Genomic DNA, 25,464 nt, shown 5'->3' with positions numbered 1-25,464 from the left:
TACAATTGTAATTTGACCTAGCTGCTACCAGGAAAGCAGTATACCAACTCTGTACAGCGCTCCCATGACAAGGGTACGGACAAACACAACCAGCTCTGAATACTTCCGGCTGTGCAGAGGTACAACGTAAGGATGCCCATTAGCCCCACTACCATTCGCTTTGGCTATTACTCTCAGATCAAGTTGCCGTTCAAGCAGGCACAAACCATATCCCTTTACGCAGGAATCCAAGCATCCACGACTGGACATGGATCCCCAAGTGAAACCTGTCGAGTCTGGTGGAAGAGATAAAGAGAGATCTGCCGAGGTGGCACTTGCTTCCGGCAGGGAGTGTGCAATAAAAATAAATATATAAATATGCTATCCTGGTTCCTCTCTGGATACCTCCCGATCTTCATCCCTAAGGCCTTCTTCGCCAATTTAGACAAATTAATCACAGTATGTGTGTGGTGATAGTTTGGGGGGGGGGGGGGGGGGGGGGGGGGGGGGGGGGGCACGGGGGTGGAGTGTATGTGGGGGTGGGGGTGGTGCGTGCGTGTGCGTGCGGTGTGTGTGCGCACGTGTGTGGGGTGTTTGTGGCATGTCTGGTATATGCGTGAGAGACATGTGTGGTGTGTGAGCGTGTGTGGAGTGAGCGTGTGTGGTGTGAGCGTGTGTGGCATGTGCTTGTGGGACCTGTGCGTTTGTGGGGGGGTGCATTTGTGGGGGTGTGCGGGGGGTGCGTGTGTGGGGGAGTTGCACCAAATACATCATCGCTGGTGTGTTTTAATACCAGGAGGCAACATGTACATAATTACATTATGGTGGCACGGCGGCAAAGTGGTTAGCACTGCTGCCTCACAGTTCCAGGGTCCCGCATTCAATTCTGGCCTCGGGTGACTGTCTGTGTGGAGTTTGCACTTTTTGTGTGTGTGTGTGTGTTTCCTCCGGGTGCTCCAGTTTTCTCCCACAGTCCAAAGATGTGCAGCTTAGGTGGATTTGTCATGCTAAATTGCCCCTTAGTGTCCAAAAAGGTTAGCTGGGGTTACTGGGTTATAGGGTGGAGGCGTGGGCTTATGTAGGGTGCTCTTTCTAAGGGCTGGTGCAGACTTAGTGGCACGAATGACCTCCTTCTGCACTGTAAATTCTATGATTCTATGATTAAGAACGGTTGTGGTAATCAATCATTGGGGGCCAAAGTTAGGGGCCCCATATTTGTACATATGTTACCTTTGTATGCACACCTGTTTATTTTTGTTCATTTTTCTTTTGTATTCCCATTTCATGGATTCCTCTTGGTTTTTGTGTGACATTCCTAGCAATGTTATTAGAAATTGATGCAAAATCAATAGAAATATCTTTTAAAAAATAAATGCATTTAAGGGGAGGCTAAATCATCACCGATATAAAATATTCCCAATATGTTCGTTGCAGAGGTCACTGACCTAAAACATTAACCGTTTCTTTCTCCACAGATATTGCCAGAACTGCTGAATATTTCCAGAATTTTATGTTATACTTTGGATTTCCAGCATCCGCGGTATTTTACTTTTCAGCTGATTAATTTAACACAAATACATTTAATACGAACAGATTTCAAGCAGGTTATTTTGAAAAGAACAGGTGCATTACATTACATAGGAACAGAAGTAGACCATTTGGTCCCTTGAGCCTGTTCCACTATTCAATGAGGATCATTGCTGATCTGTGACGTAACTTAATTTACCCACCTTAGTTTCATAATTCTCAATAAGTTTGATTAACAATCAAATTCATTATCAAAATCCATTAGTCTCAGATTAAAAATTAATTATTGATTTAACATCAATTGCAGTTTGTGAAGGAGAGTTCCGAACCTCAAAAACCATTTACGTAAGGACACGCTTCCTAACTTCACTCTTGAAAAGGCTGACTCTACCTTTTAAGCTTTGTCCGTTGGTCCTAGACTCCTTAACTAGTGGAAACAGTTTCTCTCGATTTACCTTATCAATTCCCTTAACATTTTGAAAACTGTAATCAAATCAAACATAGAACATACAGAACATACATTGCAGAAGGAGGCCATTCGGCCCATCCATTCAGCACCGACCCATTTAAGCCCTCACTTTCATCCTATTCCCGTACCCCAATAACTCCTCCTAATCATTTGGTCACTAAGGGCAATTTAGCATGGCCAATCCACCTAACCTGCACGTCTTTGGACTGTGGGAGGAAACCTGAGCACCCGGAGGAAACTCACGCAGACAAGGGGAGAACGTGCAGACTCCGCACAGAAAGTGACCCAGCAGGGAATCGAACCTGGGACCCTGGTGCTGTGAAGCCACAGTGCTAAACACTGTGCTACCGTGCTGCCCAGTGAATCAAACCTTGATTTGTGAAATCTCCCTTCGTAATTTAACTTTTGGAGTTCAGGTATCATTCTGGTAAATCTACCCTGTGCTCCCACCAAGGACAATATATTCTTACTCAAGTGCAGCGGCCCAGAATTGAACACAGTATTCAAGGTGCGATCTAACGAGTCGTTCATGATTTCTAATCCCTTCCATTCTCGTCTATAAGATATAACAGGCCACCATTTTATTCACTTTTCAAAGTATTTTATACCTGCCAACGATATTTTAACAATCTCTGCAAGTCTCTTTGTCACATAATACATAGCACATTATTCTACTACAAAGGCACAGCTGCCTGTAACCAGTTTTCCCCTCGAAAGCCACAAACTCAAACTGTTATAGCTTCTGCTGCCAACTAAAGGCTGACTAGCTGAGTATCTATCTAAGATCAATTAGAGGTCAGATGAAATCAACAGTATCATTGAATTGAATGGGATGCAATGAAACAGAGTAAAATGGGATAAATGCCTGCAGGTTACATTCTGATAAAAGTGCTGTATGCAAAATATTAACGGATCTGAATTGAACAACTGTGTACTTCCTTCGCATAGGTTGTTTTAAATAGGTTAAATAGGTTTAGAACACACTATTATTATGCCTTGGGTAAAGGGCACACCTTGCTATCAAACACAGAACAGCTCTATAAATAACAAACTACTGAATCAGCAATAATTATGAAGACCTTTCTTCTCTGCTGCCTTGTTCTCATACCTCAGTACATTCCCCTCCTCGTTGGTAATGCTCCGGTCGGTTATAGCTAGCTGGCTCTGAAGAACACTCAATTCTGCTTCAAGCTGTGAAAATAAACAAAGATGATGCATCAATTTCTTTTTTCATGAGAAATGATGCAGCTTACCCACAAACAAAAAGGCCATCATTGTCCTATGTGTTTCTCAAGCAGAGAAATTACAGTCGAGAATCCACACTCTCCCACCTTCCACTTTGTTCATAAGTCCTCAGAAAGTAATTGAAACAACATATTCCATGCTGCGGTATTGCCAATTTGGGATTGCAGGTAAGCACTCCAAGTAAAATACAGTGATGAAAATATAGGCTTTGTCATAAAATTGAGTTCAGCAATAAAAAATGTGTAGCTTTATTGATACAAATAAAATGGAAAAATTCAGAAATGCATGAAGGGCACTTAATAAATATTAGTTAGCTCAAAACAAAGCATGACACAAGGCCTATAATACACTTCAAGGAAGAAAGAGTCGCTAATGACTATTATTCATAACTCTTTAATACCATTAAAACCTGCTGATTGATTGCTGATATTGAATTCAAATTGCTGATATAACACCTAAAAATCTGCACAGCCATTCAGTGTGTCACTCCATCCAGGTAAAGTTACATTCAGGCAAACGGTTTTCCCTATGTACTATGAAACCTGGTGTACAAGATACACTTACATTGAAAGAAATGGGAATAACACATGAAAGGGTAGAACTTGCTGAGTTTTTAAGGCAAATAACAACCATAAGGTGAGTCAATAATTTCCACAGTTTTTGATACTTTGAACTTGCTCTGTGCGAATGGTTGTTTGGGATCTTGATCCCAAGGCAGCACAGTGGTTAGCACAGTTGCTTCACAGCTCCAGGGTCCCAGGTTCAATTCCCGGCTTGGGTCACTATCTGTGCGGAGTCTTCATATTCTCACCATGTCTGCGTGGGTTTCCTCTGGGTGCTCTGCTTTCCTCCCACAGTCCAAAGATGTGTGGGTTAAGTGGATTGGCCATGATAAATTGCCCTTAGTGTCCAAAATAGTTAAGGTGGCGTTGGGTTATGGGGGCTTAAGTGGAGGTGTGAGCTTAAGTGGGGTGCTCTTTCCAAGAGCCGGTGCAGACTCAATGGGCCGATTACGAAATCCCCAAACTGTTGACACACCTATATCTTTACTGTGGAAGATTACACACTTCCTTGCTTGGTGGACAGGATGAGAAATTGGAAGAATTCAAAATTCAGGAAAGCAATATGGTCAATCTCTCTTGCCAGAGGCCACCAAACTGGGATAGTTTAATGGAGTGAAACCGAATCTATTTGAACTGTGATTTATTGTCCTTGAACAAATCAATGCATTTCAAGTTCAATGCATTGAGAGTGCAGATGGTGCCACCTAGTTCCTGGTTCGAAATGTTGCTAGTTGGAAAATTTGAGTGCTTCTCAAATAAAGCAGCTGTGTTTACTGAAAGTATAAAAGGAGCCAAAATACATGAAATAAACCTACAGCTTTCCATCACAACTGAGTGCTACATAGATTTCTCTTCAGACCAAAATAAAATTGACTGGATGATCAGACTCAGCACTTCCAGTACAAAATGCCTCTTAAATCGATTCAGATCAATATAAATAAATGCAGCTTTCTGATCATTTATAATGATTTTCCAAAAATAACCAAACTTGATTTGAATTCTGAAACATTAAAGAAAACATATCGACATTCTAACCATGGTTCAAAATTAAGAACTTATAAAAACCTTTACATGCTGTGAGCACATATTTCAATGTCAACCTGCCAACAAGACAATATTCTAAACCATGGTTCCCACCAAGACACAGAAACTGATTTATTGGTTACTATTGACGTATTTGGGTACTTCCAGTGTCTTATGACCAGAGACACTTCAATCTTATCCCACAATCCAGAGTCAGGTTTCAGCTTTTCACTGGTCTCAAAAAGAAATCCAGGTACGACCTCTGCAAAGCCATCCGAGATGCCAAGAGAGAATATCAGACCCAGCTAGAGTCACAAACGAGCGTTATAGACTTTCGGCGGTTGTGGCAAGGCCTAAACAACATAACAGGCTACAAAGCGAAGCCGAGCAGTATCTCCAGTAGCAGCACTCCCCTTCCCGATGAACTCAATGCATTCTATGCTCGGTTTGAGCAGGAAACCAACGATCCACCCAGTGCGTGGGTTTCCTCCGGGTGCTCCGGTTTCCTCCCACAGTCCAAAGATGTGCAGGTTAGGTGGATCGGCCATGATAAATTGCCCTTAGTGTTGGGTAGGGTTACTGGGTTATGGGGATAGGGTGGAGGTGTTGATCTTGGGTAGGGTGCTCTTGCCAAGAGCCGGTGCAGACTCGATGGGCCGAAAGGCCTCCTTCTGCACTGTAAATTCTATGATCCGTTGTTGAGTGCCACAGCAGCCCATAACACACCCATACCCACTGTCACAGCTTCTGAAGTCAGATCGGCCTGCCTTAAAGTGAACCCTTGGAAGGTGACGGGTCCAAACGGGATCCCTGGTCAAGCACTCAGAGCCTGCATGGGCCATCTGGCAGATGTGTTCGCGAACATCTCTAACCTGTCCCTACTCCACTCCGAGGTCCCCACCTGCTTCAAGACCACCATCATACCAGTGCAAAAGAAGAACCAGTCAACGTGCCTAAATGACTACCGTCCGGTGGCTCTGACATCAGTCGTAATGAAGTGCTTCGAGAGGTTGGACATGAAGCGCCATACTCCAGAAAGCCTTGATCCGCTGCAATTCGCATACCGCTGCAACTGGTCCATAGCAGATGCCATCTCACTGGCCCTACACACATCCCCAGAGCATCTCGACAACAGGGACTCTTACATCAGACTCCTATTTATTGACTACAGCTCCGCCTTCAACAACATAACCCCAGCCAAGCTCATATCAAAGCTCCAAAACCTAGGACGTGGCTCCTCACTCTGCAACTGGATCCTCGACTTTCTGACCCACAGACCACAATCAGTAAGAATAAACAACAACACCTCCCCCACGATAGTCCTCAATACCGAGGCCCTGCAAGGCTGTGTACTTAACCCCCTACTATACTCCCTGTACACACATGACTGCGTGGCAAAAGTTGGTTCCAACTCCATCGACAAGTTTGCTGACTACATGGCCATAGTGGGCCAGATCTCGAATAACGAGTCAGAATACAGGAGGGAGATAGAGAACCGAGTGGAGTGGTGCAACAACAACAATCTATCCCTCAATGCCAGCAAACTAAAGAATTGGTCATTGACTTCAGGAAGCAAAGTACTGTACACACCCCTGTCAGCATCAACGGGGCCGAGGTGGAGATGGTTGACAGCTTCAAATTCCTAGGGGTGCACATCACCAAAAATTTGTCCTGGTCCACCCACGTCGACACTACCACCAAGAAAGCACAACAGCACCTATACTTCCTCAGGAAACTAAGGAAATTCGGCATGTCCACATTAACTCTTACCAACTTTTACAGATGCATCATAGAAAGCATCCTATCTGGCTACATCACAGCCTGGTATGGCAACTGCTCGGCCCAAGACCGCAAGAAACTTCAGAGAGTCGTGAACAGTCCATCACACAAACCTGCTTCCCATCCATTGACTCTATCTACACCTCTCACTGCCTGGGGAAAACGGGCAGCATAATCAAAGACCCTTCCCACCCGGCTTACGCACTCTTCCAACTTCTTCCATCGGGCAGTCTGAGAACACGCACAAACAGACTCAAAAACAGCTTCTTCCCTGCTGTTACCAGATCCTAAACAACCCTCTCATGGACTGACCTGATGAATACTACACCCTTGTATGCTTCACCCAGTGCCGATGAATATGTATTTACATTGTATACTTTATGTTGCCCTATTATGTATTTTACTTTATTTGTTTTTCATGTACTTAATGATCTGTTTGAGCTACTCGCAGAAAATACTTTTCACTGTACCTTGGTACACGTGACAAATCCAATCCAATCCAACTGCATGCATTAATTTCACGATGTAAAAAGCCTACCAATCAAGACAGTTTCACCTCCTACTGCTATCTAGCAACATATGCTCCATTTAGTCCTGTCACAGATGTTCCACTGTTTCCATGAGGTCTACCTATGTTCCATCTAACTGAGAGGCATGATCCATGTTTTCACAACGTGCTGAAGACTGGACATAGCCCGTCCATCACAATCCTTGTTCCAATCCTAACAGCTGATGCAAATAAACACAGACTGATAAGGCAGCTGTAATGGAAAGGAGGCATGCATACTTCACCAAACTTCTCAACAGAGAACTCCCATATCTCAGCAGGTTCTCTGCAATAAATTGTGCAGTTTTCTGAAAAAGAAAATCTGTTTCTTCCTTCTTCCACCAAAGAGGTGATAAAGCAATTAAATCAAACAATCAAGGGCAGGCCCCTGGCTGCGGTGATATTCCAGCAGAGATTTGAGGCAGAATTCAAACAAAACATTTTGACCTGTCATTTTGGGCGATTTTGGCAGGGTGCCCACACCGGTATTCAGCCACGCTTAGGGCGCGATCTAATGGACCCAAGTGTGGTAGCAAGTTGAAATTGCTGGGTGTTTCCCGACGGCCGGCCCAACGGGACCGCTACCGGTATCGAATGCCAATTAGGGCCAGTAATGAGACCCACAGGCTTCAGGTCGGAAATGCCAGCTGATTCGCCTGGACCACGCTCGGCAGCACGCCACTAACGATGGGGGGGCTGCATTTAAACCGACCCCACAGAGCAAACCCCAGACAGCATGCAGCCATGCCAACAAGCACATCCGCTCCACAATTTGGAGATGCCGATCTGGCCAGTCTGTTGGACACGGTGGTGTCCAAACAGGATACCACGTTCCCCCGAGCGGGTGGAAGGTCAGCCAGAGGGCAGCCAGTGGCCACGCCCGTCTACGCGAGGAAGTGTCAGGAGTACCGCCACCCAGTGCCGCAAGAAGCTCAATGACCTCCATCAGGCCGCACGGGTGAGCTGGCTTCCCTGTCAGTGGACCCACCTGCCACCACCCCAGATGACCCTGCAGTTGGCACCACACACACGCGCAGGAGATAGGGACACACACTTCGGTGGGTGAAAGTAATGGACTTAGAGGCTTTAGCGGCACAATGTGGTGGGCACCACATAGTTGCTGATGCACATCAGGCGGAGGGAGGAAGGTCCAAGGAGGCAGCAGTCCGGCAATGCGTGCCACCGAGGCCAACAATGCTAGGATGGCATCTGCATTGGAAAGCCAGGAGCACAACGTCAGCACCATGAGTGGTCGTGTCCAAGGCCCTCCAGAGGTCACCCACCAGGGGCTTCAATCGCCACAAGGAGCTGGCTCAGATGAGCAAGTCCCAGGAGAAGTGTTCCAAATGCAGGTGGACTTTGCCATTGTCCTCCAGAGCATATCCCAGTCGCTGAGGACCGTGGTCACAGTCGCAGGTTGTCGCCATTGGCGAAGCACTGCAGAATGTGGCCCAGTCACAGAGGGCATCAACAGTATTGTGCAGACAATGGGGAAGCCACCACGGCCAGATGAGGCAGATGCCTTTGGAGTTCAATCCAACTGCCCCTTCGTCCCAAGGTGACCACCAGGGATCTTCTGGCACAGAGTGAGAGTGGGAGTGGGAGTGGGGGGGGGGGGGGGGGGGGGGCACTGCAGGTCAACCTGAAGTTTCTCCCCGGTCTAGCCCACACTTTTTAGGCAGTGGCAAGCTTAACTTGCCAGCAAGGCCAGCTCCTCAGAGATTGGGCCGCCATTTTGAAAGAGTGCTTCGATCTCTAAGTGAGCTCGAGGGTCCTCCACATCCCCCACCCATTGACAATGTCACACCTCACACAGATAGGCATTACACACACCCCTCATGGTGCCCGCTAAGTGAGGAGTCACTAAGGACACCCCCCCCTTTCGGGCCCCTCCCCTCTTTCAGGATCCTACTCTTCACCCTCCCAACCTTTTGAACGTCCCTTCATATCCCCCTACCTTTCATGGGATGATTCCCCTCAGGCCCAGACCCTTGGCAGTGCCATCCTGGCACCCTAAATGCCTGGCAGTGCCATGGTGCCACCTTGCTATGTCCTCAACCACCAAGGGGTCTCCAAAGACCTGGGTGCGTTGCACCAAATCGGGTGCAACAAGGCCATCATATCGCATCCATGAATTGCAATAATAGAGCTTGTTAATGAATTTACAGCCATTTCCAAGAGTACCTGGGATCAGGAAAAAGTTCCTCAAGGCTTCAAGGATGCCAACCACCTTGGTCGTTGGAATTACCTTCTTCAACCGTTACAGTCCATGAGGGGTAGGTACATCCACAGTCCTGTTCGGGAGGGAGTTCCAGCATTTTGACCCTGTGACAATTGGGATGGTGAGTGGCTTGAAGCTGAACTTGCAGGTGGTGGTGTTCCCAGGTATCTACTGCCCTTGTACTTCCAGGTGGTAGTGGTCGTGGGTTTGAAAGGTGCTGTCGAAGGAACCTTGGTGAGTTCCTGAAATGCATCTTGCAGATGGTACACACTGCTGCTACCATTCATCGGTGGTCGAGGGAGTGGGTTTGTGGAAGGGATGCCAATCAAGCGGGCTGCTTTTTCTTGAATGGTATCAATCTTCTTGAATGTTGTTGCTGGAGCTTTGCTTGTCCAGGCAAGGGGGAGTATTCCATCACACTCCCTATGTGTGCCTTGAGATGATTTAGGGAATTAGGATGTGAGTTACTCGCAGCTGGATTGCTAGTCTGTGACATCCTCTTATAACCATAGGCTAGTCGAGTTCAGTTTCTGGTCAATAGTAACCATTGATCGTAAGGGGGGGGGGGGGGGGGCAGTAATGTTAATGGCATTGAATTTCAAGTGGCAATGGTTAAATTCTCTCTTGTTGGAGATGGACATTCCTGGCACTTGTGTGACGTTAATGTTACTTTCCACTGGTCAGCGCAAGCCTGGATATTGTCTATGTCTTGCTGCATTTGGACATAGACTTCTTCAGTATCTGAGGAATCGCTAATGGTAATGAACATAATGCAATCAACGAACATTCGCATTTATGATCTTGTGATGGAAGCATGGTCTTGAAGTGGCAGCTGAGGATGGCTCCGCCTAGGATACTCGTCTGAGGAACTATTGTGATGATTCATTGGAGTTGAGATGACTGACTTCCAACTAGCCGAGGGATTTTCCACTAATTTCCATTGAGTCCAGTCTTGGCAGGGTTCCTTGGTGCCACACTCAGTCAAATTCAGCACTGATATCAAGGACAGACACTCTCACCTCAAGAGTTCAGCTCTGAACCCAGGCTGTGATGAGGTCAGCAGCTGAGTGGCCTTGGCAAATCCCAAACTGAGTGTCAATGAGCAGGTTATTGCTAAGGTACTGATGCTTGATTGCACTATTGACACACACTGATGACAACAACTCACTCTTTTACTCTGTTTGCCACTCAAATTTGCAGAGTGTGTACACCAAGTTAACTTTATTGTGGAAACAAAAAGCAGCAGCTCCTACACTTTTGACGCAAAGTTGTACTACTTAAGAGGAAAATGGTACTTCATGGTAAGAAGTGCAAAAATTAGACCATCACTGTTACAAAATCTCAAGATCTGTTCATGAAGGACACAAAATAAATGCTTCACGAATACTTATTGCCAATTATTTTAGAACACTAATTTAGAACAAAAGCACAGGGCAGAAATATAGAAGTAAATGCGCAGGTATCTCAATTTAAAACATTTATAGCTTTGTCACGAATTCAAGTGACACTTTAACCTAAACTATATAATGTTTGTTTACGAAACGTTTTATTTGACATTACAATGAAAGTCACCATCGTTCTCAAGGACCATAGACTGTTCTCAAGAGCTGACTGGTGGTGACTAACCCGAGGGTCCCAACACCTCAGGCAAGGGGCAAGGTTGAGAAGACCATGTCTTCATGAATAACTTCAGAGTCATGGAGCAGGTGATGTAATGCTACAGTTCATATCAACACCCTTGCATAAAAGTGCAGATTATTTTGAGGAAAGAAAATAATCAGTCAGGGTTCCCACTCCTAATTGTTTTCCAGCAACATCTGCTGCAAAGATGTGTATGAACATTGGATAAAGACAGGTTTCAGATTGGCTCTGATTCTCGCTGTGCTGGCAAATCATGAATGAAAAATGGGGACCCAAGCAATGTATAAAAGAAGCGACATTGCTTGTGCAACTCTTGCTCAGCAACAGTCAGTATCTTCTGAAGAGAAGGAGAAGAAACAAAAGAAAATGAATTTCAAAATAGAAAACTACTGTCCTCACACAGTGTTATAGTTTAAATAAGAAAACCTATCAATTGTAGCCTAAAGTTTCTACTATGCAATATCATAAACAAAATTACAAAGACCGTACAGCACAGAGTCCAATTTACCAGAAGATGTAGTATATCTGGATTTCCAACATGCATTCGCGAAGGTGCCGCACAAAAGTAAAGTAAGGGCTTGTGTAATTGGGGATAATATGAGCATGGATAATAATAATAATCTTTACACTGCAATGAAGTTACTGTGAAAAGCCCCTCGTCGCCACATTCCACGCCTGTTCTGGTACACTGAGGGCCAATTCAGAATGTCCAAATAACCTAACAGCACATTTTTGGGATCTTGTAGGAGGAAACCGGAGCACCCGGAGGAAACCCACGCAAACACAGGGAGAATGTGCAGACTCCACACAGACAGTGACACAAGCCAGGAAGCAAACATGGGACCCTGGCACTGTGAAGCAACAGTGCTAACCACTGTGCTACCGTGCCGTCCTAGGATTGGTTAATGGATAGAAAAGAGAATGGAGCTTCCTGGAACATCAACAGAACTTTTTCAAGTCATTAGGCAGTGAATAGTGGAGTGGCGCATGTGTCCTCATCTACTTACAATCTATCTGAATGACTTACATCAGGAGTTCAAGGGTTTCCAGGGGGTCCTTGGATTTGACGGACGGCAAACGCTGGTTCGAAAAGAGAAACCAACCAATTTCAAAAATAATTACAGCAATGATATATACCAACCAGAGAATAGCCTCTCGGATAACTTTTTAAAAATAAATTTAGAGTACCCAATTATTTTTTTTTCCAATTAAGGGGCAATTTAGCGTGGCCAATCCACCTATCCTGCACATCTTTTTGGGTTGTGGGGGTGAAACCCACGCAGACACGGGGAGAATGTGCAAACTCCTCACGGACAGTGACCCAGAGCCGGGATTCAAACCCGGGTCCTCAGCGCTGTAGGCAGCAATGCTAACCACTGTGCCACCGTGCTGCCCTGCCTCTCGGATAACTGACTAGTCAACCCATCAGCATCCTTTTCTGTGACTGGCTCATTAAATTACTTCAGTATCACTTTTGCTGGGCAGAAAAGCTTGCAACCAATAGTAAGAGAGGCAGGGTGTGTGTGAAGATGACTATGAGAGAGAGGTTGAGCATGTGTGAAGATGTGTGTGTGTGAGGCGAAAGAGAAAATGCTGGAAAATCTCAGCAGGTCTGGCAGCATCTGTAGGGAGAGAAAAGAGCTAACGCTTCGAGTCCAATGACTCTTTGTCAAATCTAACAGACAGAGAAGTGGGAAATATTTATACTGTGGAGTGAGAATGAAAGATGAGTCACAGAAGCCACAGAAACCCAGGGAAACAGGGTGCGAATGGCCACAGAAACCAAGGGGAAAGAGTGCTACTGGCAGTCCCCAGAGAGAACAAAAGATGTAAAGGCCAAACAGCACAGAAACTAACATCAGGGAAGAACTGTAGATGTGAGGGGAAGGGGAAGCAAAGAGGAGAAAGGTTAAGGCAAGGTGGATAAGATTGGGGTGGGGGGTTAAATATATTAAGAAAGAAAGAAATGGTAAAAGACAGTTAAAATGAAATGGGATGAAAACAAATGGATCGAGGTGGGGTAGAGCTGATCCTCTGAAGTTGTTGAATTCGATGTTGAGACGGGAAGGCTGTAGCGTGCCTAACGGGAAGATGAGATGTTGTTCCGCTATTTTGCGTTGAGCTTCACTGGAACACTGCAGCAGGCCAAGAACAGACTTGTGGGCATGTGTGTGTGAGGATGCATGTGTGTGAGGATGCGTACGTGTGAATGCGTTTGAGGATGCGTGCATGTGTGTGTGAGGATGCATGTGTGAAAGGATGAGTGTGTGTGTGTCTGTGTGTGAGAGAGGATGTGTGTGTGTGTGAGGTATGTGAGGATCATGCATGTGGGGAAGTGTGCATGTGTGTACGGTTGTGTGTGAGGGTACGTGTGTTTGTGAGGATGAGGATGTGTGTGTGAGGGAGGGTGTGTGTGAGGGAGGGTGTGTGTGAGGGAGGGTGTGTGTGAGGGAGGATGTGCGTGAGGGAGGATGAATGTGTGCATGCAGATGTGAGAGAGTCAGGGTGTGTGTCAGGATGAGTGTCAGAGAGAGAAAAGTTGTATGTGCAAGGATGTGTGCCTGGATGTGTGTGCATGCGTGTGAATGTGTGCGTGTATACGAGGATGTGTGTGACTGTGTCTGTGTGAGGATGTGTGTGTCTGTGCGTGTGTGAGGGTGCGTGTGTGTGGGTATATGTGCGTGTGTATGTATCTATATGTGTGTGAGAATACAAGTGTGTGTGTGTGTATGTGAGGATGCGTGTGAGTGTGAGAGAATGTGTGCGCGTATGTGAGGATGCATGTGTATGAGGATGCGTGTGTGAGGATATGTGTATGAAGTTGAGGGTGCGTGTGTGAGGGAGGATGAATTTGTGCATGCAGATGTGAGACAGTCAGGGTGTGCATGAGGATTAGTGAGAGAGAGAGGATGTGTGTGTGTGTGCGAGGATGTGTGTGTGTGTGTGTGTGTGTGTGTGTGCGCGAGGATATGTGTTCTGCGCGAGGATGTGTGAGTGCATGTCTGTATGCGTGTGTGTGTATATAAAGATGTGTGATTGCATGTGAGGATGTGTCCATGTGTGAGGATGCGTGTGTCAGGATCTGTGCGTGAGTGCGCATTCGTGCGTGTCTGTGCGGGGATATGTGTATGCATGTAAGGATGCATGTGTAAGGATGCACGTGTGTAAGATTGCGTGTGTGTGAAGGTGTGTGTGTGTGGATGGATGATGGTGTGTATATGAGGATGAGGGTATGTGCGTGAGGGAGGATGAATATGTGCGTGTGGATGTGTGAGAGTCAGGGTGTGTGTCAGGATAAGTATGAGAGAGAAGTTGTATGTGTGTGAATGTGTGCAAGGGTGTGTGCGAGGGTGTGTGTGTCTGTGTGTGAGGGTGTACATCTGTGTGTATGTGTGTGTGAGGGTGTGTGTGTGTGTGCGCACGTGTGTGTATGTGAGAATGCGTGTTTGTCCATGTGTGTGTGAGGGTGTGTGCATGTGAGGATGCATGTGTGTGTGAGGATGCGAGTGAGGATATATGCGTGAGGATGTGTGCGTGAGGATGCATTCACGTGTGAAGATGCACAAGTGTGTGAGGAATCATGTGTGTCAGGATGTGTGGGTGTCTGCAATAGGACACGTGCAAGGATGCATCTGTATAAGGATGCATGTGTGTGAGGGTGCACATGAGGATGCATGTGTGTGATGATGCAGCTGTGTGATGATGCAGCTGTGTGATGATGCAGCTGTGTGATGATGCAGCTGTGTGAGGATGAAGCGTGTGTAAGGATGAGGCATGCATGCTTGCTTATGTAAAGCTGCCTACGTGTGTGTGAGGGTGTGTGTGGGTGCGTATGTACGTGTCAGGGAGAATGAATGTGAATGTGCAAATGAGGGTGCGTGTGTGTGGATGAATGTGTGTGCGCGCATGTGTACGGTTGTGTGTGTGAACATGTGTGCGAGTGTGTGAGGATGTGCATGTGCGCGGGTGTGTATGAGGATGTGTGCCAGCGCATCTGGATTTGTGCAAGCATGTGGATTTGTGTGTGCGCACATGCGTGCGGATTTGTGTGCATGTGCATTTGAGGATATGTGTGAGTGCAAGGATGAGTGTGTGCATGTGAGGATGCGTGTCAGAGAGGGTGCATGTGTGTGAGGGTGCATATGTGTGAGGATGAGTGTGTGAGAATACGTGCGTGCCTCTGAAGGTATGGGTGTGTGAAAGAGGTATGTGTGTGAGATGGATGCCTGTGTGTGAGATGGATGCGTGTGTGGGTGAGTGATGAATGCTTGTGTGTGAAGGATGCACGTGTGTGTGAGATTGATGCCTGTGAGGATGTATTTGTATGAGGATGCATGTCTGGGTGTGTGAAGATGTGCTCGTTTGTGAGGGTGCATGTACATGAGAGGGTGAGTATGTGTGTGTGAGTAAGAGTATGTGTGTGTGAGAGGGTGTGAAAAGGGAAGGCTCAAGTACTTTTAAAAATGAGAAGACTTTTTAATTATTACTAGATTACCTACTCCGTAAGCGGGTGCTACTTCTGGGGTTAATGTTTTGTGGCCATGGGAAGGTGGCTTAGCTGGGGGTTAATGTGAGGGAGCCATTAGTGAGGATATGTGCATTTGTGACTTTGTGCCTCTTCCTTATTCCGAATAATGCATAGATTTAGCTGGAAAATACTTGTTTATATTTGATTTCTGTGTTCGCACTTCTTTTGCAGCACAAAAAAGGGGCTTTAATATCATGAGAATGTTTGGGCTTCCTCAAAGCTCTTGGGAGGTCTCCAGGGGTTCCGCGGCTTGAAAGGATTGGGAATCCTTGACCAAAATGAAGCAACAGAGAGCAATATATCTACGTTTGCTAATGATATCAAGCTAGGTGGATAAGTAAACTGTGGGGAGAAGACAGAGAGGCCGTGAAGTAATTTGGACAGCTTGAGTGAATGGGCAACAAGATGATAGATGGGGTTTAATAAAGGGAAGTGTGAAGTAATTCACTTTGGTCATAAGAATAAAAAGCAGAATACTTTTTTTAAAGGGTGAGAAACTTTTACAGGTTGATGTTCAAAGAGACTTGAGTGTGCTTGTACAAGGAATGCAAAACGTTAGCATGCAGTGCAGCAAACAAATAGGAAGGCAAATTGCACGTTGGTTGGTCTTTATTGCAAGGGGATTAGAGAACAAAAATAAGCAGTCTTGCCACAGTTGTACAGAGTTTTTATGAGACCACATCTGGAATACTGTGTGCAGTTTTGATCTCCATATTTGAGAAAAAACATACTTGCATCGGAGGCTGGAGTTTAGAAGAATGAGAGGCAATCTATTTGTTAGAGTAGATACCAATAGATTGTTTTCACTGATCAGGGATTCTAAAATGTGAGGGCACTGTTTCAAGATTAGGGGCCAATTATTTTGGACTGGGATGAGGAGAAATTACTTTACTCGAAGGATTGTGAATCTTTGAAATTCTATTTCTATTGCTCCTATTGCTTGTGTTTTGTGGCTCAACAGGTCTTTGCCAAAGTTTTTGTTCCACACAAGCCTCCTCGCCACTATCTTATCTAACCCCATCTGCACACACTTCTAATCCTTCTCCCTCATGTATTTATCTAGATTCTCTATAAATGCACCAATGCTATTTGATGTGGTAGAGAGTTCCACATTTCAACCCACTCTTTGGGTAAAGAACATTCATCTGAATTCCTTACTGGATTTATTAGCGACTAATTTTTTGTTATGGTCCCTTGTTTTGGTCACACCAACAACCACCTTAATGCCCTATTAAATGGTTTAATAATCTTCAAGAACCCATTAGGTCAATCTCAGCCTTAATTAATACTTAGAACATAGAACATAGAACAGTACAGCACAGAACAGGCCCTTCGGCCCTCAATGTTGTGCCGAGCCATGATCACCCTACCCAAACCTACGTATCCACCCTATACCCGTAACCCAACAACCCCCCCCCTTAACCTTACTTTTATTAGGACACTACGGGCAATTTAGCATGGCCAATCCACCTAACCCGCACATCTTTGGACTGTGGGAGGAAACCGGAGCACCCGGAGGAAACCCACGCACACAGGGGGAGGACGTGCAGACTCCACACAGACAGTGACCCAGCCGGGAATCGAACCTGGGACCCTGGAGCTGTGAAGCATTTATGCTAACCACCATGCTACCCTGCTGCCCCTTGAAATTCATTAAATTACTGTGTGTGCTATTTTTGCAGAGGGATTCATTCATTTTCTGCAATGTGTGTATAATGTGCGGGGAATTAGCTCAAGTAGTAGAACGCTCGCTTCGCGTGAGAGGGGTAGTGGGATCGATGCCCATATTCTCCACTTGGATTGGGGGCTGGTTTAGCTCAATTTGGCTAGACAGCTGGTTCGTGATACAGAGCAAGGCCAGAAGCGCAGTCAATTCCCAGACTGGCTGAAGTTATTCATGAACGCTCCGCCTTCTCAACCTTGCTCCTTGCCTGAGGTATGGTGATCCTCAGGTTAAATCACCACCAGTCAGCTCTCCAGCTCAAAGGGGATAGTCTTCTGGGACAATGGCGACTTTACCTTTACAATGTGTGTTTTAAGTAAATAAATGTAGACACAAATCATTATGCTACTGCAGCTGCCAAACAACTGATTTCTACTTTGAATGACAAATCTACAGCCCACATAAGGCTACAAATTTCCTTAGTCTTTGAGTTTTCTTTAAATAATAGTGCAGAGCTTTATGAGAACTGCTTTGTGCAGCTTTCAGCCGTGGAGCATGTATTTTCAGGCTGTTGGAGTTGCTTTTGGCAGTCGTGGTCAGAGAGACTATGTTATAAAAAAAGACTCAGGCATAAGATGAAACAAAGTGCCAGCCCAGTTCCCAGCGGTACACATGATTCAATATCAAATATTGTGGGAGACAGTTACTTCAAAGCCAGAAGATGTCTTTCATCAAGATAAGTTGACAAGCTCTAATTCACAAGAGTTGAGGGATCCAATTTATATGTTCTTAAGGAGGGATGGGATTTAATTTGCATTTTTCACTTTTCTATCAATCAGTAACACAGAAAATATGCCACAGACAGAATTCTCTTATTTTGGGACAGAAAGGCATAAGACAGAAATTTAAAAATTCAGTATCATGCTCATAATAAAGATACATCCCAAGCGTATTGTAATTTCAGCAACACAGTACGTTGTATCCTGGTGTCATTAATGTTGATTACAATTAACTGCTCGTCATGATATGCAAATATGCAACCAATGAACACTCAGAATAGGACACATCCAATGGGCGACACTCAGAGGTGGCATCACCACAAGGGGGCATGACATAAACACTACAAAAGGGATGAGGCACTCACACCCTGCCTTTTTCCACAGACATCTAGAGAGTTAGACAGAGTTGATCAGCAGCATCACACCCCAGCATGTGGTTTAGCGCAAGCTGGTACAGTTAGATTGAGTTACTACAGTTAGATTAGCAGAGAGTTGAATTCATTTGTGAACTGTGTTAACAGTTCAATAAACACGTTGAACTTATTTAAGAGTCTGGAGCATCCTTTAGTTAAGACTGCAGCACGGTAGCATTGTGGATAGTGTTGGTCACATTCACCACAGATAGCACAATCGCTTCACAGCTCCAGGGTCCCAGATTCGATTCCGGCTTGGGTCACTGTCTGTGCGGAGTCTGCACATCCTCCCCGTGTGTGCGTGGGTTTCCTCCGGGTGCTCCGGTTTCCTCCCACAGTCCAAAGATGTGAGGGTTGGGTGGATTGGCCATGATAAATTGCCCTTAGTGTCCAAAATTGCCCTTAGTGTTGGGTGGGGTTACTGGGTTATGGGGATAGGGTGGAGGTGTTAACCTTGGGTAGGGTGCTCTTTCCAGGAGCCGGTGCAGACTCGATGGGCCGAATGGCCTCCTTCTGCACTGTAAATTCTATGTAAGTAGCAGCCTGTGTTATCAGAAGCAGCATAACACAACACTGCTAGCATAGTATAATAACATTCTACACAGATAAGAGCTCAATGTCAAACCTGAGCTAAATGAGGTGCAAGAGTTCACATCAGTAACCATTCTCATTGCTATTCAACGGAAAAGACAACTAGGGCTTCCCTGCTCCTGATTGTTAGCCAGTAACATCTGCTGGAAGCACATGTGTGCACAATAGATGAACATAGATTTGAGCTTAGTTATGATTATGTTATAACCCCCACCATTATTGATCTTTACATAGGATTCGTGGAATACGAGCTTCCCAAATAGGGGGTGGAGGCCACCCAGCTAGAGCTCGTTGTACTTGTATAAAAGCCAGCCCAAAGCAGGGCCTGGTGTGGTTAGTTCTCCCAGCAAAGACTGGAGGGGGAGCGCGTTACTGTCTTGAGCAGAATATTGTACATAGTTAAATAAATCTGTCTCCTACTACCGCGGGCTTCCTCAAGTTACTAAAGATTCTGTCCTAAAGAAAATAGTATGAGTCATTCATGAAGAATAGGAACTCAAGCAATGTACCAAAGAGGTGCGACCATCTATGGAATTGTTCCTCAGCAAGAGTTAGAACCTTCAGGAGAGGACGTCAAACAGAAGAAACACTGTCCTTTCCTTCTTGCAAACCAACACTCATTCTATCAATTTAATGCACCAATGTGTTACTGTAGAAAACATTTTTGGAAGTCCATGTTAACCACATGCTTTAAAATTTATTTTAACGATTCTCTTTATTAATTTTTCAAAGATGATTGCCTTTCAGAAATCCACACTGGTCATCGGCTCTACAAGTAGCTGTATTATGAGTCAAATAGGCTTCAACAGATCATGTAACACCAAATCACCCCTTTGTGCCTTTTGTACAACGGTTGCTTCCAGGCCCTTTCTCATCAGGATTACAGCTGCTAATATCATTAAAATATCCTCCATAAGTTACATCTACAAATTTGATGTTTATAATGGACATAAATGTTTTAAAAACAGGTTAACTAATTTCAATTTAGTTAACACATAAAATTTGTTATAAAAGGCCAGTTATATTCAATTTGGCTGACAAACAAGCTGATTTGGTGATACTGAATCTTGATAGGCCTCTTCATACTGGAGGAGGTGGAGCACAAGTACGCAACTTATTGTGAGCATTTTTTGACCATATATGCAGATGCAAGTTTTTGTATTTATCTCCATCCAAAGCAGACTCGCTGTAACAGGACAAAGCAAATAGAAGTTAATGGAAAGATGAATTTTAATAACTATTTCCAGTGTGCTGGTCTTGCAATCAGCGACACCCGAAAACTAAACTCATTCAGGTGCACGAAGGCTGGTGGCCAGGATATCTGCTCTGTTTGCCATTTAATTTGCTCCAATTAAATAGGGGAAAACTGAAGCCATCGTTTTCGGTCACCATTCCTGTTAGGTATCAGATAACACCATTGGCTGGTGGAATGTCATGTGTTACACAATAATGCCCTTGGAGCATTTTGCGGGCTTTTGTGAAGTTCATCTTTGTACCCTGTTTGAGCAGCATCTTGTAAATAAATCCCTTGCACTATGTTATACATCTCGACATCTGCCATCTCTGATTCTCCCTCTTTACAGCTGCAACAAAGAATATAACTCCAAACTCCACTGACTCCATTCCTCTCGCTGGTAACTGAATGAGATTAAGTCGTCTGTTCACAATTGTGGAGTCACATTTTGACACTAAGCCAAAGTTCCAAATTGGACTGCCTTCTTCGATCTCCATAACGTTTGTCAAATACACAGAGTGCATAACAAAAACAACATATTGTTAAAGCAAACTATCTGCAGGTCATAATACAAACCCAGCTGGAACAGCTCAACCGAGACTCCTATATGGGCCAGCTAATGAGCTCCTGCCCCTCATCGGGGGAGCTCGTATTCTGAGGAAAATGGAGCAGGAGGACGCCTGCTCTTCTTCGCCCTTTCAGTGCCTGCAGGACCAGGCTTCCAGTGCCTGCAAGGCCGCATTGGGGATCCTGTATCACGTCGGGGAACGCCAGTTCCTTGCGGACCGCCTGGGAATTCTAGCCAGTGGTGTATCCAAGGACCCAGAAGGTCCGTTTCTTCAGGCCTCTTTTAAACATTTGCGTCACCCTTTCAGCCAGTCCATTGGAGGAGGGTGGCATGGAACCATGTAGACATGTTGCACCCCATTGGCCTTCATGAAACCACTGAATACTTCACTGGTAAAGAGGGTGCCATTATCCGTGACCAGCACCACCGGAATGCTATGTGTGCTAAAAGAGAGTTGGAGCTTCTTGGTTGTTTCACTTGATGTGATGGGAGGGCACCTTGTGATCCTCTGGCAACTTGGAATGTGCATATACTGTAAGTAGGAACATGGACCCCTGGAAAGGCGTGAATCATAAAATCCCTACAGTGCAGAAGGAGGCCATGCAGCCTGTCGAATCTGCACCGACCGAAAGAGTACTCCACCCAAGCTCTATCCCCAACCTATCCTAATCACCCTTTAACCACACTTGCACATCGTTTTTGGACACTAAGCGACAATTTAGCACGGTCAATCCACCAAACCTGCACATCTTTGGAACTGTGGGAGGAAACTGGAGCACCCAGAGGAAACCCACGCAGATACGGGGAGAAGGTGCAAATTTCACACAGACAATGACCCAAGGCCAGAAATGAACCCGGGTCCCTGGTGCTGTGACGCAGTTGCGCTAACCACTGTGCCACCATGGCGCCCCCAGGCCACACCCAAGGCCAGCCTGGCTATCCCCACGGATGAAGTGCTGCAGTGCGTGGGAGATTCTGCAGCTCTTGGCAGATGTTGCACTGTTGGGCAAGCCGTTCTATTTCTCCTACCAGGCCTGGTCACCACACCAGCTTCGGGACAGCATTTTCATTTTTGACACACGCGGGTATCGGTTGGTAGATCCTGTAGTATGAGGTTTTGGTGCGGAACCACAAAACGAGCCCCCATTGAAGAATGCCGTTCTCAACACTGAGTTCAAACATCCTGGTTGCAAAGGTCCGCAAGTCATTGAGCAGCTTTCAGTGCTGATGCCATACAATACCACATGGCGGAGGTTCGACAATATCGAATAGAATTTACAGTGCAGAAGGAGGCCATTTGGCCCACCAAGTCCGCACCAGAAAGACCAACCCACCTAAGCCCACAACTCCACCCTATCCCCACAACCCAGTAACCCAACCTAACCTTTTTGAACACTATGGGCTATTTAGTATGGCCAATCCACCTAACCTGCACATAAGGTCTTTTTGTATTCAATCGCAGATCTATGCAGCGGTGAACAGGGATGGCTTTGAAAGTCCTGGGAGGAGACAGCGTAGCGTGTTGGCAACGGTAACCTGCTCAATGCATATGCGTTCTCAATCTGCGCCCCTGGGCAATGCTCAAAAGTATATTCGTACGCTGCTAATAATAGGGCCCACATTTGGATCCTGGTGGATGCTATTGGTGGTAATTGCCATGTCTTCCACAAAGAGTCCCAGTAACAGCTTGTAGTCGGTCATAATAATTAAATAACGTTTTTCTCTGTATTGGTAGAACATTTTTTTACCACGAATGCAACTGCCTCCTTTTCAACCTGAGTGTAACTACGCTCTGCCACGGCCAGCGTCTTGGATGTGAATGCGATTGACCGCTCTCTACCATTGTCCATACAGTGCAACAACACGGCACCATTATTGTATGGCAAGGCATCCTACGTGACCATTGGGGAGGTGGTGGTGTATTGTCATTGCACTGGTAATCCAGAGAACCACGTTATGCTCTGGGGTCCTGGGTTTGAATCCCACCATGACGGATGGTTAGAATTAGAGTTCAATAAAAAGTCTGGAATTGCCGATTGTTGTAAAGTGCCATCTGGTTCGCAAACGACCTTCAGGGAAGGAAATCGAACCGGGGGCTTTGACGCTGTGAGGGACTTATGGGGGGAAACCGGAGCACCCGGAGGAAACCCATGCAGACACGGGGAGAACGCGCAGGCTCCTCACAGACAGTGTCCAAGTTGGGAATTGAACCCGGCTCCCTGGAGCTGAAGCGACATTACTAACCACTGTGCTACTGTGCCGCCCATTCCGGCCTTAGGTCACTGTCGGTGTCGAGTTTGCACATGTGCATGTTCTTCCCGTGTCTACATGGCTTTCCTCTGGGTGCTCCGGTTTCTTCCCACAGCCCAAAGACATGCAGGTTAGGTGGATTGGTCATGTTAAATTGTTCCTTGGTGTCTCGAGATATTACAGGGATAGGGTGGGGAGTGTAAATGGGTAGCTCATTCGAAGGGTTGGGGCAGACTCAATGGGCCAAGTGGCCTCATTCTGCACAGTAGGGATTCCATGATGTTGGCAACGTTGGCAAGGCCAGCATTTGTTGCTCATCGCTAATTGCATTGGAACACAGCCGCTAACGAAGCCACCTCAGAGGGCAGTTAAGAGTCAACCACATTGCTGTGTGTCTGCAATCACATGTAGCCCAGATGGCAGATTTCCTTCTCTGAAAGACATTTGTGAAACAGATGGGTTTTCACAACAATCAATGATATTGTCATGGTCACCATCATTAAGGCAAGTTTTATATTCCAGATTTACTAGTTGAATTCAAATTCCACTAGCTGCCACAGTGGGATTTGAACTCATGGCCACAGACAATTAGCCCATGCTTGTTGTCCTGGATGCCATAATTGACAAATTCCTACCAATTAATGGGAAACCAGTAACACCAGACTGTGTCTCTTCAATATAAAGTCACCTTCTGAGATGGTTTACCTTAGTTAGTATCACTCTCATCTCAGAGCCAGGTGGTTGCATTCAAGTTCCACTCAAGAGATTTGAACAAAATTTATGCTGCAACTCTAGCGCAACACTGAAGTAATGATCCATCGACTGAGGTGTCATCTGATGGATAAGACATTAAACCAAGGCTTTGTCTGTTGTCAGGTGGATGTAAAAAAGCCCATGACGTTATTACAAGGAGGAGCAGGAGCCCTGGTGAATATTTATCCGTCAACCAACATCATTAAAGCAAATAATCTGGTCATTATCTCACTGCCGTTTGTGGACCTTGCTGTAAACAAATTGGCTGCACGTTCCCATCATTAGTAAATATATTTCAGAAGCACCTAATTAGCTGTGAAGCACTTTCGGACATCCTGAAGTCATGAAAGGTGTTGTACATAAGTGCATTTCTGTCTTCATTTTCAATTTCTTTGATATAATTTTTTTTCTCCACATTCTGCTGATCTAACGCTTTGTCAAATCCTGTCTATGGATATAAGATATTATAGCTTAGTGCAATCTTTGATGCATGTTCATGGTGATTGATGGAAGCAAAATATTCTATCCACACGAGCTTCTGTAAATAGAATTGAGAACCAATTTTAAAAACAGCGCAAGTTATTTTCCCTCCCAAAGCATTTAGAGTTGTCAGTGAAACTGGATTCAGAGTTGTTTCTGATAAATTTATTTTATTCCCTTTGTTTTCTTGTTTGCGATCCCTCATCCCTCAGATTATCAACAGATTTACCAGATAAAAAAAACTGGGATTATTTTCGGTGAAAACCTGTCTAAACTGAAAACCAATACATAATCTCCTCACCCCCAAATTCAAGAAATCATTGGGCCTTTGAACTAGGCCTGGTGACTAAATCCAAAAATGAAGTGGAAAAAAGGTTGAAACAACTGAGCTCCAGCTTCAATAAGAGGCAACGAATAATGCGTAAAGCCCTCGACAGCAAAGAACAACTCGCTATCTCCAGTCAACAGTATTACCGTTAAGCTTTCCTACTTAAATTGTATTCAAATTCTTTATTTAAAAGGAGAAAACAATTTTAACCTTAACCAACCATACCCGCCTTCCTATAAAACAGAAATTAATTTCTCTGCCCTTCCTCCCAATAACAAGATACTTTCGGATTACATGTAGGGTCTGAAGATGCTACAGGGAAGGTTAATATAGCACTCATCACCAGTGATGCAATTCTAGTTTTGTGAAAGCCCTCCAGACTTACACTGACAACAGAAGATGAATAGGCTGCAGCTGAGTGCCCCCCATACCTCCTCCCACCCTCTGGGCCACCAGTATTCTGCCTAGCCAGGAATTCATACTCACTGCTATAATATCCACTTCTGCAGAGCAATTTTGGAATCTACTGCAAGTGCTATTCACTTTCACTTCAAATTTAATCTCCAATAAATAAATATAGTTTTTTTTTCCCTACTGCTCCCAAAATAAAGATAGCTATTTGAACAACAGATTCGGCCCAGGTGAGACAAGCTTTTCACTGTCAGTTATGGGCAGGCACAGAGGACTAGTGATTAAGAGTCTGAAGCTAGTCTTCCATGTGAAATAATTGTGCAGTTTTACCATTGTCTCAGATTCCCAAGGTACTGTGTACAGTATGAAAGCCAGTGGAAACACAGGCTTGGAGCATCTCCAAACTGCAAGGTTGATTGATCAAAGCTCACTAACTGTCTTGGGCAATGAATCAGTGGCATTAGATCAAGAT

At 45.3% G+C, this 25,464-nt stretch overlaps 1 protein-coding gene across 3 annotated transcripts in view; it reads right to left on the bottom strand.

The window, feature by feature from the left end:
- mad1l1 (mitotic arrest deficient 1 like 1) overlaps positions 1 to 25,464 on the bottom strand; it is a 1,113,232-nt gene that overhangs the window by 669,709 nt on the left and 418,059 nt on the right. For all 3 annotated transcript variants that reach the window (XM_038819492.1, XM_038819491.1, XM_038819493.1), the window contains exon 14: positions 3,084 to 3,166. In XM_038819492.1, the coding sequence (XP_038675420.1) occupies positions 3,084 to 3,166 (83 nt within the window). The remainder of the gene's footprint in view (positions 1 to 3,083; positions 3,167 to 25,464) is intronic.

This window comes from Scyliorhinus canicula, chromosome 15, assembly GCF_902713615.1.
Source record: "Scyliorhinus canicula chromosome 15, sScyCan1.1, whole genome shotgun sequence".
Taxonomy (NCBI): domain Eukaryota; kingdom Metazoa; phylum Chordata; class Chondrichthyes; order Carcharhiniformes; family Scyliorhinidae; genus Scyliorhinus; species Scyliorhinus canicula.
Note: the sequence above shows the minus strand (reverse complement) of the source record. Positions and strands in the feature narration are given on the sequence as shown.